This window comes from Panthera tigris, chromosome C2, assembly GCF_018350195.1.
Source record: "Panthera tigris isolate Pti1 chromosome C2, P.tigris_Pti1_mat1.1, whole genome shotgun sequence".
Lineage (NCBI taxonomy): Eukaryota > Metazoa > Chordata > Mammalia > Carnivora > Felidae > Panthera > Panthera tigris.
In genome coordinates, this window is record NC_056668.1 from 18,752,923 (window position 1) to 18,767,443 (window position 14,521).

The following is a 14,521-nucleotide window of genomic DNA, read 5'->3' on the forward strand; positions in this document are numbered from 1 at the left end:
TATAAAAATATTCACCAGGAATGTAAGGCCAAGGGTAAGTATTAACAACAAGTTAGACTAAAACCATAAATGATTTACTGGTGCATAAGTAGTAATTGAAAGGAAGTCATTATCATCCATCCACTGGAGTCTTTGTTGCTTATTTCTCAGGAAATAACCCATCCTTGTCCTGCCCTGGTGCCTCCCTTTGACATCATAAGATATTTCAAGGGTTGAGGCTAAGTGGGGAAGGTGAATCTATATCATTTCAAACTCACCTTGAGGCTTTTATCACCTGCTCTGAGAAAAAATAAATTTGAAAAGTAAATATAGCGAAGTGTGACGGCAGGTCTTCTGCCCAAGTTCTCAGTGTAAAATTCATCGGACCTGCTGACTGAGCCCGCTGACACTGCAAGGGCTGGAGTGCGGCCCTCCTCAAGGAGCCACAGCCAACAATATGCTTTATTATTTCCCAGAGGATCTGGTATTTAAATGTTACGGTGCACGTGTAGATTGAAGGAACGAACCTTTTGACAGTTGTTAAAATTATTATTGTTAGTTCTTTGTATTGCCTTCCCATCTCCTTTTCCATCACTTCCGTGGGCATGTGCCATCTGTCCGGCACCCCCCTCCATCTCTCCACTTAAGCAATGGTTATCAGCCCTCTATTCTCCATCATTTTAGTTCTAATAATTTTTCTTCCCCAAACACAAGACTGCTATTAGGCCAATGCTTATCATGACCTTACCAGAGTCCCAGATTTTGTATTCATTGTATATGAGCTGTTGCTGCCTTGGGGGCCACGTCTCGGATTCTCTAACAAATTGACGCCATCTTTAAACCACGTGTACTCAGGAGCTGGATTCCCTTCTTTGTCCTGACATCGCAGCTCTACCACAGTTCCACTCAGAGCAGAGCTGGGGACGTTACACAACGGTACTGCTGGAGCCACTGAAGGATGGAAGTCAAACGGCACTGGTTATTTATAAGCTAAACAAGAATTTTAACAGCCAGGTAAAGATGGGTTTATTGGACCCCTGGGATAGAGACTGGCTACTTGTTCAAGAGATCCCTTTCCTTTCTTCATGGGGACACAGCTAGACCACGTTTGCCAGGCCCCTTGCAGCCAGATGGAGTCACATGCATGAGTTCTGGCCAATGGCGCGTGGGAAAAGTGATATATGCCATTTCTGGACCTGATTCTAGACCATAAACACTAATCTAGGTACTACTTCGAAGAGATTTTGGAGCTGTAACTAAGGTCCCAGATCTACTGTCTTTTAAAATAGGGAGATAACATAGATGGGTCTGACCTAATTGCATGACCCCTTGAAAAGTCATTTTCTCTGGTCGGTCACAGAAGGGAAAGTCAGAGATTCAAAGCACAGGAAGGATTCAACATGCTTTTGTCGGACTCTAGGTGGAGAGGGCCACGTGGCAAGAGACGTGGCGCCTCCAGGAGCCGAGTGTGGCCCTCAGCTCACAGCCAGCATGGAATGGAGACTTCAGTAGTGCAGCCACAGGAACTGAAATCTGCCAACAATAGTGAGCTTGGCAGTGGGCATCTCTGCGGAGCCTCCAGGCAAGAACTCAGCCCAGCTGACTCCCTGATTTCATCCTTGTGATACCCTAGGCAGAGAGCACGGCCTTACCTCCTGGACTTCTCTGAGCTACAGAACTGTGAGCTCATAAGTGGCTGGTGTTTTAAGCTGCTAGGCTTGTGATCATTTGTTCTGTAGCAATGGAAGACTCATGTACCAGCTGAATCTCCTGCAAGGTTTTCTGAATTAAATTTCTACTATACTGGTGCATCGCTAGCATTTTAGGAAGACCCTGGGTTGTATAGAAAAAGGAAGAGGAGTTATTTGACTCTCTATGATCAACAGTTTATATTAATATCTATGGAGAAGAAAAGACCATGTTCCTCCACTAACTGTCGGCATGAGCTATTAGGATCTATCGATCAGTCTCAGAGTAACTAAATATATTGGCTTTGGAGTTAATTCCACCAGGGTCCGAATCCTGGTCCAGACACTTATTGGCTGTGTAGACTTGGGAAATCATTTAGCTTCTGTTTTCTCATCTATAAAACTGAAGTTGTCAGTGAAGATTAAGTAAAATTACATATGTGAAAGAGCCTAACACATACTAGTTGCACGGTAAATGCACGGTAAATGCACGGTAAATTTCCCCTCTTTACCAAATAACCTCTAACTCTTTCTCTGGCCTACTTTTTCGTTTTATTGCTTTTCCATCATCTCATGTGATAGGATTTTATGTGGTAAGAGATATACCACATATACTGAAAGGTACTGAAAAAGAAACTCTTAGGGGAACTGCTCCTATGTACAGGATAGGGCCATTAAGATTCACCTTAATCTTAAATGATAAGAGATCTTGTCAGAAAAAATTAGTCAGAGTAAAATTTCAGCAGCAAATGAGGTGAAGAGGAGATACAGCCAAGATTTTGCAGGAAAGGTGCTGATTTCTAGAACTTTCCTGACTGGGGCCCCAGGTTGCCTCATTGCCCAGGGCTGGGGGATGAGGGAGGGAGGGTGGACAACAGTAATCCCACAGATACAAGCGCATCATACCTAGTACTTCCAGAGTAACCGTATCTTCTTCCAGGTTTTGGCCTTTCTTAGATGGGGCACTAATTTCACAACGATATTTCCCAGCATCATTTCTTGTAACATTTTTGATCCGTATACTGAAATCTATCATCTCAGCTCGATATTTAAAATCACCTTTTAGAAAAAGAAGACAATGACGTTAATAAGAATGCAACTAACTTTCCCTATACTACCTTCCTCAAGTCACCTCGCTTTTATTCTATTTGTGCCTCTAAGCACTGAATTATTTTGAGGCAAATTATTTTATTTTATTTTATTTTATTTTTTGAGGCAAATTATTTTAGCATGTCATCTATTATTATCAATGCTTTAAAAGCTCATTACATATTCAACAGGAAAAACAGGAAGTGGAAAGAAGTGTATAATAAATTAAAAATTAAAAATAAAGCCCCACTAGGGGCGCCTGGGTGGCTCAGTCAGTTAAGCGTCTGACTTCAGCTCAGGTCATGATCTCACGGTTTGTGGGTTTGAGCCCCGCGTCAGGCTCTGTGCTCACAGCTCAGAGTCTGGAGCATGCTTTGGATTCTGTGTCTCCCTCTCTCTCTGCCCCTCTACCGCTCACACTGTCTCTCTGTCTCTCAAAAATAAATAAACACTAAAAAACAAATAAAAAAAAATAAAGCGCCAGTTAAAGGTAGTTGTATTTACCCTCTACCTGCTCCCCTCCCCATAAGCCTAAGTCTTAACTCCTTAGGCTTGTTAGTGATGGCCTAGCTTTCTAGACGGTGATATGGACATAGGGTAACATGACAACGACTGAGCAATGACCCTCCACCTCACTTCCACACCATCCCTTCCTCCTTTCTCTCAAGAGTCTAATCTACTGAGCCAGCAAGAACAATTGCATTTTACATCCTTTACAAATGAGCTGAGACATGAAGGGTCCAGGGTCTCCACGGACTTCGCCTTCTTCTGTTCTCTGTCCTGTTTTGGGGGTGTTGTGTTCTAGGTCTCAGTCATTGTTGGTTTCATCTCATACTTACAAAACATATTCTCTTTCACCATACACAAAAATAAACTCAAAATGGATTAAACCTAAATGTGAGACCTGAAACCATAAAAATCCTCGAAGAGAGCATAGGCAGTAATCTTTCTGACAGCAGTCATAACAACATTTTTCTAGACAGATCTCCTGAGGCAAGAGAAATAACAGCAAAAATAAACTATTGGGACTACATCAAAATAAAAAGTTTCTTCAATGAAGGAAACAATTAACAAAATTAAAAGGCAGCCTATGGAATGGAAGAAGATATCTGCAAATTATATATTTGCTAAAGGGTTAGGATCCAAAATATATAAAGCACTGATATGACTCAATACCCCAAAACAAGTAATCCAATTAAAAAATGGGCGGAAGACATGAACAGACATTTCTCCCAAGAAGACATACAGATGCCCAAAAGACACATGGAAAGATGCTCAACATCACGCCTCATCAAGGCAAATCAAAACTACAATGAGATATCACTTCGTACCGGTCAAATGGCTAACATCAAAAACACAACAAACAACAAGTGTTGGTGAAGTTATAGAGAAAAAGGAACCCTTGTACACTGCTTGTGGGGATGCAAACTGGTGCAGCTATTGTGGAAAACTGTATGGAAGTTCCTCAAAAATTAAAAATAGAACTACCGTATGGACCAGGAATCGTACCCCTGGGTATTTACACAAAAGATACAAAAATTCTAATTCAAAGCGGTAACACACACCCCTATGTTTATTGCAGCGCAATTTACAATAGTCAAATTATGGAAGCAGCCTAAGTGTCCATCAATAGATGTATGGATAAAGAAGATGAGGTATATATACAAAATGGAATATTACTCAGCCATAAAAAGAATGAAATCTTTCCATTTGCAATAACATGGATAGAGCTGGAGGCTATTACCCTAAAAGAAATAAATCAGTCAGAGGAAGACAAACGCCGTATGATTTTCACTCATATGTGGAACTTAAGAAACAAATGAGCAAAGGAAAAAAAAAACAACAGAGAGAGAGAGAGAGAGAGAGACAAACCAAGAAAAAGACTCTTAATTGTAGAGAACAAACTTATGGTTACCAGAGGGGAGATGGGTAGGGGAATGGGGGAAATATGGGATAGGGATTAAAGAGTATCGTTATCATGATGAAAATAAAATAAAAATAAAATAAAATAAAATAAAATGAAATAAAATGAAATAAAGTAAAATGAAATAAAATGAAATAAAATAAAATGATAAAAACCCCCACATTGTCCATAATTAGCCCTGTCCTGTTTTTATTTGTAAATTAAAGAATCTGGGCTACATTTGGTGTTCTCTTGCTCTCACCTCCTCAAGTCTACAGCATCTTACCTTGAAGAGACTGTTGGTAGTAGACAAAGGAGACACTCCGGCCCAGTTTCTTCCACTCTAACCTGGAGGACATGGTCTTCTTTGCATATTTGCAGGCTAATATAACCTCTAGGAACAACAACAAAAATACTTGTTTTCTAATTGTTCCTATGAATTTATATTTTACTTAAGTAAATTGTTAAACAGCCTTCAGCTATTCCCATTCATTCATTCATTCACTCATAAATCACTTCAAAAGACTCCATGATGAACCTGAGAGCATTACAGCTCTTCTCCATAATAATTGCACGACACTATGTTACTCACCCTACTTCTTGAGCCTCGGTTACCATCTGTAAAATGAGACCGTATTTCCTCGAGTTGAAGTGAGTCCTCAAATACAATAATATATGCAAAACACACATGCCTGGACATAGTAAGTAATGTGAAAATGGCAGTCATGGTCAACGATTTCTCTCACTATTCCCAGTCTCAGTCATCAAGGTTACAGTTTGGTAGAAGAGGCAAACAAGATCATGTAATTTTGATCCATTGTGATAAGTGCCATGAGTGCCATGGAGGTTAACAGAGAGGGTGCTTCACACCTAGTGCCTAAGAAAGGCTCCCAGTCCAGCCTGTGGAATCCACAAACATTCCATCAACAAGCTACAATCTCATTCAGGTTCCTTTTTTGATAACCCTCTCTATGGATGTATTAATACAAACCCAGTATGGACTTCTACTAAATCATGGATTCCTATTCTTTATCCAGATAAATTATGAAAAGATTCAGTCTTGGCATCAAGTTTAACTGCCTCCCTGTAGTTCATTTCAGTTACTTTATTACAGGAAATTTACTGCAGTCACATCTTTAAAGAATTCCTGGAACCTTGAAGGAACCCCCACTTAACTGTCCAAACAAGATCACCAAGGTGGGGAGAAATCCTGTGTCTGCTTTGAGTTACCAAAGGAAACTCTGCTTGTAAATATTTTTAAGGCACATTTCAGTCAGGCAATCTAGAGTGTCACCTTCATATTTCTGAGATTTTTTTCCCCCACGATGCATCTAGTTTGACCCCAAAACACCAATCTTTGACTAGAAGAGACATTATGTTAAAATCCTTTCCATATCTCTGATTTTGATGTAGGAGATTGAATGCCATTTTAAAAAAGAATTCAGGATATTATATGATATGGTAGATTAGAAAGCAATTCTTGTACTATCCCAGGTTTATTAATATGCACACAAATATGGACAAAAAGCCTGTAGGAATATGTATGAAAATATTAACCCAGCGGTGATTTTTGTGAGATAGGATTATGACTTTTTGTTATATGTAGCTTCTAATTTTTCTTTTAGTTTTACACATGTTGTTAGGATAAAAGGTAATGGAAAAAAGAAAACAGAACAGAGAAAAGAAAGGCAAGGGGGGGGGGGAAGCCCACAAAATTTGCTATCAAGAATGCCTGAAGTTTTTAGAGCAGGTTTACATTACGAAGAGACATCGTTTTACAGGCATGTTTACAACTATGCCACAAAGACAAATGTGTGCTGAGGGACTTGTCTGAGGAAACACGGTTCTGTTCTGTTGATTAAGGAGAATGGGTGGTGACTTTCCGGAGTCTTGAGTTTTAGATAGGTTTCCTTCCCGTATTTTGTTGAGTTTCCAACAATTAAACACACACCCACACTCATTTTTAGCCCACACGCCTACATCTTAGGAATAAATTTGTATTCAGTCACACTGCTCATATATTTCATATACTTAACTAGACACACACGCACACATACACACACACGGCTCTTTTTACCAAGAAGATCTGACTTCTCTCCTCGCTGCTCCATGGAAAACCTCTGCAGAAACTATATTCAAAAATGAAACCAATGGATTGCCTAAATACACTGACACCACTCCAGCTTCACTCCAATGACCATGTAAGATGTGGAGGAATGTTCTCTCCAATTGGTCCAACTATTGAGTACTTACTGGGTGTCCACCTTTGTTCCTGAGCTATATCAGTGAGCAAAACAAAGATCCCTGTTCTTTTGGGTCTTGCAATTTGCAGGGGGAGTCAGGTACGTAAGAAATATCATAAAGTGAATTAAATACCACATTAGGAGGCAAGGAGCGCTATGGAAATAAAGTAGAGTAAATCAGAATAGAGACTGAGTGCTATGGAAATAAAATTGAGTAGATCAGGAATGTTGGGGTGCAGTAAAAAGAAAAAGAGAAATGGAGTAGTCAGAGTTCAACTCAATTAGAGAGTGACATTTGACCAAAGACTTAAAAAAAGAAATTAGAATTCTTGAGAATTTAAATACAAATTTCCTAGAATTCGAAACTGGAATTCATCATGTGTTTCTTCGGGAGTATTCCAAGCAAGGCAATGGCCGGTGCCTAGATCTGAAGGTGCCAACACCATGACCTCCAGAACTGTGAGAAACAGTAAGTCAAATGGAACCATGGCGTCAACATCTGAGGATAAAGAACCAAATGAATGGAGAAGCTAACTACCACAGACTCTCCTCTCTCTTTGCAGCTAAAATACAGCACTTACGATCAGAGTAATTCTGTAGGTAGCCCTCAGGGTTATTAAACCCTAATGTAGTAGTTTAAGGCACGGACTTTGGAGTTGGAGCTCTCCCATATACAATGTGTGCGATGTTGGGCAAATTACTTAACTCTTTTTGAACGTTATATTCGCATTTGTATAAAGGAAAAAAAATGATGGTATTCCTCTTACGAAGTTATTGTGAAGATTACATGAGGTAAAATACTTATACACTTGGGTATGTACTTATATATACTAATATGCTTGAGGTAATATACTTATATAGTTGGTACACAGCAGGTGCCCCCTCAATGGTTATAACTGCTTTCACTCACGAGAAACGTCTTGTCATTGTAGTTGAAGTACGCCTTGACGTGATAGAAACCCACGCTTTCTACAACCCAAATTTACCTAAAAAAATCACTCGAATTTGAACTAAAATGTTATCTCAGTTGTAGACAGCAAAAAATAGGATACAGACATAAATCATATTTTCCCAAAGCAAGGCATACTGAAGCATACAAATGTACCATGTTTTTTATTTTTTTTTATTTTATTTTTTTTAATATATGAAATTTATTGTCAAATTGGTTTCCATACAACACCCAGTGCTCATCCCAAAAGGTGCCCTCCTCAATACCCATCACCCACCCTCCCCTCCCTCCCACCCCCCATCAACCCTCAGTTTGTTCTCAGTTTTTAACAGTCTGTACCATGTTTTTTAAATAAGATGATCATTTCATTTCCAAAAACATGTCTCTCTTGATTCGAGGAAAGAGATTTCTTTGTTTAGAAGAACTATTAGCAATAACTATTTTCATGTAGCAAAACAGCCACTTTTAGGAATCACATCGATAGAAAGATAAAGGTTTTAGTTTTTCTAGGATTCTGTACTGCCACTTATCTTCTGACTTTATTCTCTGTGCTCAAGTTAAAAAATCATCAGAGGGGCGCCTGGGTGGCGCAGTCGGTTAAGCGTCCGACTTCAGCCAGGTCACGATCTCGCGGTCCGTGAGTTCGAGCCCCGCGTCAGGCTCTGGGCTGATGGCTCGGAGCCTGGAGCCTGTTTCCGATTCTGTGTCTCCCTCTCTCTCTGCCCCTCCCCCGTTCATGCTCTGTCTCTCTCTGTCCCAAAAATAAATAAGAAACGTTGAAAAAAAAAATTTAAAAAAAAAAAAAAAAAAAAAAAAATCATCAGAATCTGATGTAACGCAAAAACAGAATCGATGCTACCAAAGCAGTTCTGAAGACTTATGAAGAAATTACTTCTGTGAGAAAAAGGCGTTCTATTAAACTGATTTATAGCTCTCAGGATTGGACACTCTGCATAAAGGCTGCTTATATAATTTATAAGCCTAGCAAAGCTGCCCTCACTTCAGTCTTGCTCTGTTCTTGGCACCGCTATGGGAAGTGACACAAAACAGCAGTACCGAAAAGAAGGAATTAATTCATGATTTGTTGACATCGGAGAGACAAGAAACAAAAAATGAATGAGGTGGAAAGTACCTACACAGAGACATAAATTACAAAATATTTTAGACTTGAACTGAAATTAAGTTACTGCATAAGATATCCTGCAACTAAAATGTGGATGAAGATAGAAATTTATTTTTGCCTTTAAGGAGAGCTAGATTGGAATGACTGGAGCACATATGAAATCGAATCAAAGTACAATTCTTAAGTAAAAGGAGCAAAGGGGAAACAAAACAATAGAAAATGCTTACTTGGGGGTAAGACTAACATTTGATTGCAATACATCATAGAAGGACTTTTTATATTGAAAATAGAACACGCATTAAAAAGTAATGTAAATAGTACAAGATTTTATTTGGAGCGATGGAAATTTTTGCAACTAGACAGAAGTGGTTGTTACACAACATTGTGCATGTACTAAATGCTACTGAATCACTCATTCGAATGTGAATTTCACCTCAATACATTTTAAGTTTATTTATGAGAGAGAGAGAAAGAGAGACAGGAAGGGAGCAGGCAAGGGGCAGAGAGAAAGGGAGAGAGAGAATCCCAAGCAGGCTCCACACTGTCAGTGCAGAGCCCAACACAGGGCTTGAACTCACGAACTGTGAGATCATGACCTGAGCCGAGATCAAAAGTTGGATGCCTAACTGATTGAGCCACCCAGGCCCCCCTCATCTCAGTACATTTGTTGAAAAGTAATGTAAGACTGAAGAATATAATTTTGGCGACCTCACTGAGATATCATGCCATAGGGCCTGGGCAGAAGCGGGGGCAGGGACATATATTCATGGTACCCAGCTGGTTCCAACAGTAAGAACCTCCAGGAAAGTACAAAGTAGGACGGTTCACTTCCTTTGTCCCTCACAGAGTCCTGGCCCATCTTCTCTTCCCTTTTGGCCTTTCTTGTCAACTTTTTGACATCTTGTCCAGCCCTGTTCATCCTCCAAAGCCCTAACTTACCCCCAATCATTAATTTGCTCTTCCCACTTCTTTCCACTTAAAACTAATTCATGATAAAGAAGAAGTGTTTTGTTAGCTTAATCACATAAAATATTAGGACTTTTGAAAGAACTCAGTTGACTGAAATAGTTATTTAAGTGGTTTGTTATCAACTGATGTGTTACTTTTGAATGGCAGGCTGGTGGTTACGATAGCACATTTTTACTGCACAAGCTTAGGTAACACTATGTGCCAGGCACTGTGCAAATACTAGTTAAATACTAATCTACTTAGTTCCTCCCCATCCAGTTCTCTTCTTCAATCTCTGTCTCTTTCCTTCAAACCTGTCTCTCTACACTCCAGGAACCTAAGACGTGCCTGAAGAAGAGGGATCAGACACATTTGAAACTTGTTTCTTAAATGTTTACAATCTCGGGCCTAAACAAGCAGCACACTCAGGAAATAGTAATTCTTCTGTCTGCCTAGTATTATTGTGTTCTAGGCAAAAGAGCCTTCAGAAAAGTAGCAGGTAGTCAATATTTGAAGTAAACTTATAAAGCCCTTAAAAAGTTTTTCTTGGTTATTAGAGCTTCGAAATTTTTTTTTTAAATTGTGGTTAAATACACATAACCTCTGCCATCTTAATAACCTTTAACTTTTTGCCACCTTAATGATTTTTAATTTTTCAGTAGTGTTAAGTACATTCACATTGTTAAGCAACCAATCTCTAGAACTTTTTATCTTGCAAAAGTGAAACTTTATACCCATGAAACACCAACTCCCTGTTATAAATGTACTTGACAGGACAAAATCATAACAAAATGGTACCCCCAAATAGGCTATATTAATGTCATCTCAAATACGTTAAGTAGAGTGGGGTTTGCAGTGTTAATTTCCATTTGCCATATCCAGCTGGCTGGAAACTTTGCAAGACCTCCAGATCTTTGCAAGATCTACCAGTTTCACAAATTAGATTTGCTTTGTTGCAGATAATTTACCCAACAAGAGGCCTTCTTTGTACATCAGGTCTTTCATCAAATGTCCAAAATTTCCATTGAGGAGGTGGAGAAAGAATTCTCAAGTGGAAATAGCACAGAGTGGCATGTTGGAAGGAAGGGTCAGTATGAGGCAAGGCAAAGGGTCCCAACAAATAGAAAGATAACATCATACGCATCATACTTTTGAGGTAAACAACCCAGCCCGTGAAAATCAGTAAGTTACTCTACCTTGATACTCTATTGCTGTGACTACTTGATGGCCTTTTGGGGCAGACGATCCATAGGCCTTATGATCTGAAAGATTAAAACAGATAAGACAATTAAAACAGCACCAAAGGCCACTTGCAACTATCTGAATGGAATGGAACAATAAGGAAAAATGGCCTAAAGTTTGATGACTGCTTCACACATTCGTAACACATAGGTGTTAAAGTATCAAAATAAGAAAAACGAAGCCAAACCTTGTATGTCTCTTCCATTTTTTTGTACTGTGCTTTTCTGCTTTTCTTTCACAAAGCCAAACCCATGAATCTATTAGGGCTCCATGACAGACAACACAATCTCTTAACAAAGCCTGATTGTTAAACAGATGTTTTTGCCCTTAATTTAGCTTAATATGCAATATACTGCCTAAGATAGTGTCCCTTTAAGATAAAAGCTAATTGTTTAAGGGTTTAAGTTGCTTTACAAACTTATCCCTTGATTATACCTATATTATATAGAAATAGGTCATTTAACGTATTTTGTACTATGAAACATATATATAATATATACTGCATATAAATTTTATATACACAATTTTGACGAAAAATGCAAGCAGAATATCTTTATTTTTTCCCCAAACATTTCAATGTTTTTCCACGATTGGTCTATAGGATTGAAATGACTGACTAGTTATGGTGGCTCATGTGATCTAATAATAATAATAATAATATGATGATGATGATGATGATGGTGGTGTATCATCACTTTCATAAGCCTACACAGAAATTTTCATTTTAAAAAGAGCTTTTACTTTTTTTTTTATTTGATACAATTCAACATTCAAAACGACTTGGTGTGGTAGGCATGATTAAGACTTCAACAACAAAGTAGTAGAACCAGGAATTAAAATTTTTTTTTAATGTTTATTTATTTTCGAGAGAGAGAGATAGAGAGAGAGAGAGAGAGCGCACGCGCACGGGTGGGGGAAGGGCAGAGAGCGAGGGAGACAGAATCTGAAGCAGGCTCCAGGCTCTGAGCGGTCAGCACAAAACATGACGCAGGGCTCGAACCCACGAACCACGAGATCATGACCTGGGCTGCAGTCGTCTAACCGACTGAGCCACCCAGGCACCCCAAAACTTTTTTTTATATTTATTTTTGAGACAGAGAGAGAGAGATAGGGAGAAAGAGAGAGAGAGAGAGAGCGCATGAGTGGGGAAGGGGCAGAGAGAGAGGGAGGCACAGAATCTGAACCAGGCTCCAGGCTCCGAGCTGTCAGCACAGAGCCCGATGCGGGGCTGGAACCCACAAACCGTGAGATCATGACCTGAGCTGAAGTTGGACGCTTAACCGACTGAGCCATCCAGGCGCCCCTAGAATTTCTTAACTATGAAATAATTTACTACATTTCTGGGAAGGAAGAAAAAATGTTTCCTAAAACATGCCATCTTTGATTTATCCATCTATATGTACATTGGCATGTTAATTAATCTTCCCTGTGTTCAGTTTCATCACTCCTAAGGAATACATGCTATTTTGGATAACTTTCTTTCTTTTTCTCTCTCTTAGAAGCCTGGACAGTGAAATTAAAACTCTCAGAAACCTACAGGCCTCAAATGTCTAGCTCTCCTGTCTAACACTGTATAACTATTCAGGTTCTATATCTCTAAATTGCAAACATCTTTGTTAGGCAAGTCAGCAAAGGTGGTGTCTATGAGAAGAATGTAGAATTGAGCTGGTCCTTTTTATTGGCATTAGTAAATATATATATATATACATATACATATATACACACACACACATATATATATACACACAAATATATATATATATGTATACATATATATGTATATATATTTTTAAAGATTTTTATTTTTAAGTAAACTCTACACCCAACATAGGGCTTGAACTCACAACCCCAAGATCAAAAGTCACACACTCCATTGACTAAGCCAGCCAGGTGCCCCCACAGTTGTAAATATATTTATATACAGCAGACTTATGTGGCTCAGTCTTAGAGAGGCTTCAGGTCACCAAAGAATGATCTCATAATATCACTTTTACTTGTATAGTAATAAAAAAAAAAAAAAATGAAGGGGTCCAAGCAATCTTTTTAAGTATCTCCCTTTTCCCTTTTCCATATATGTCTGTCACATACCCAGAATATGTGCCATAGTCCTCTGAACCCCACTGTCACCCCTATTTGCCTTCCTTTTCCAGTTTCTCCTCTCCTTCCCCAACTTTGTTTTGTAGATCCCAAAGGGAGGATCCAGATCTCCAGAGATCATCGGGAGGGAAGACCCTAAGCTGGCCAAGCTCAAAGAGTCAGGATCTCATACGTTCCTGCTGCATGATCGCGGACTGTTTTTCCAGTGATACTGATTCCAAACCATTTTTCTGTGACACTTTCAAAGCTCACTCTGAAAAAGCCTCTTTTCTCCGTTAGCAGTGGGTAAATTAGTGCCCTCAGAGAAGTTCTGATTGTGACAGGCATTTCTTGTGATTTTTGAACTATTTTAGTACCTTTTTTAGACAAAACAATGAAGATTTCTATTCCCTAGAAGCCAGTTGAGGGAGAAATCTGGGCAAAAGAGAAAAAGAAAATTTTTGTTCCCTCCACATCATCACATCTTTGAACTTTTCAAACACTGCACTGCCTACTGAGAAAGTTTATTTTCTTCAGCAGGCTTAGATCTGCTTTCATTTGAGGCGAATGTTAGTCTCATCTGAGATCGGAAGATTTAGCCCTGGGCTCAATTGTTTTCCCCTCTTCTCAATCCCAGTTTCCTATTTGCTAAAACATCCTTTGAGAAAGATTTCTTAAATTTTCAAAAATCGCTTGAAAAGTCCTATGGAAAAGTAGCAGTGGTGAACTTCAGAAACGTGATCAATTTCTTCAGAACTTGTATATGTATACATATGAATAGGAAAAAAAAGTGTCCCAGATACTAAGAAAGAGAGGATTGACTGAATGGGAAAAACTATGAAGGCCAAACAAATTATCAAGGGGATTAGTTTTAGTAAATTAATAAATAGATGCTACTTCTTGATACCTGAATCTTTATTTCTGCGATTTTAAGTGATGTCTTCTAGGTACCTTGCTTCCTCTGGTTCTATTTACTTCTAGGCTTGCTTTTATTTAAGTAAAAATATCAAAAATGTGTGGTCATCTATGATGAACTTATTTAAACAGAAAGCTGTGAATCTTAAAAGAAATCATTTATTATAAGAGTTCTGTCTTGTTTCAAGCCTTTCTGGTCTTGGAATTCAGTTGTGTTTTGTTTGTTGTTGGTGGTGGTGGTGTTTAACTTGAACCCGGTAACTTTATGAAAACAAACGTTGGGTTTTATATCAACATTTTACTAACAGATTTTAGGAAGAGTCTCTGTTGGCTGTTTTCTTGAACTGATTTTTATTTTTTCTTCAC

At 38.8% G+C, this 14,521-nt stretch overlaps 1 protein-coding gene across 4 annotated transcripts in view; it reads right to left on the bottom strand.

Moving 5' to 3' along the window:
- JAM2 (junctional adhesion molecule 2) overlaps positions 1–14,521 on the bottom strand; it is a 61,631-nt gene that overhangs the window by 16,040 nt on the left and 31,070 nt on the right. For all 4 annotated transcript variants that reach the window (XR_006222039.1, XM_042998450.1, XM_042998448.1 and 1 more), the window contains exons 2-5: positions 11,119–11,184; positions 4,946–5,053; positions 2,574–2,726; positions 728–930 (exon numbers count right to left, since the gene is read on the bottom strand). Coding sequence is in view for 3 of the 4 variants with exons in the window: in XM_042998450.1 (XP_042854384.1) it covers positions 728–930; positions 2,574–2,726; positions 4,946–5,053; positions 11,119–11,184 (530 nt within the window). In the remaining variant the exon portion in view is untranslated. The remainder of the gene's footprint in view (positions 1–727; positions 931–2,573; positions 2,727–4,945; positions 5,054–11,118; positions 11,185–14,521) is intronic.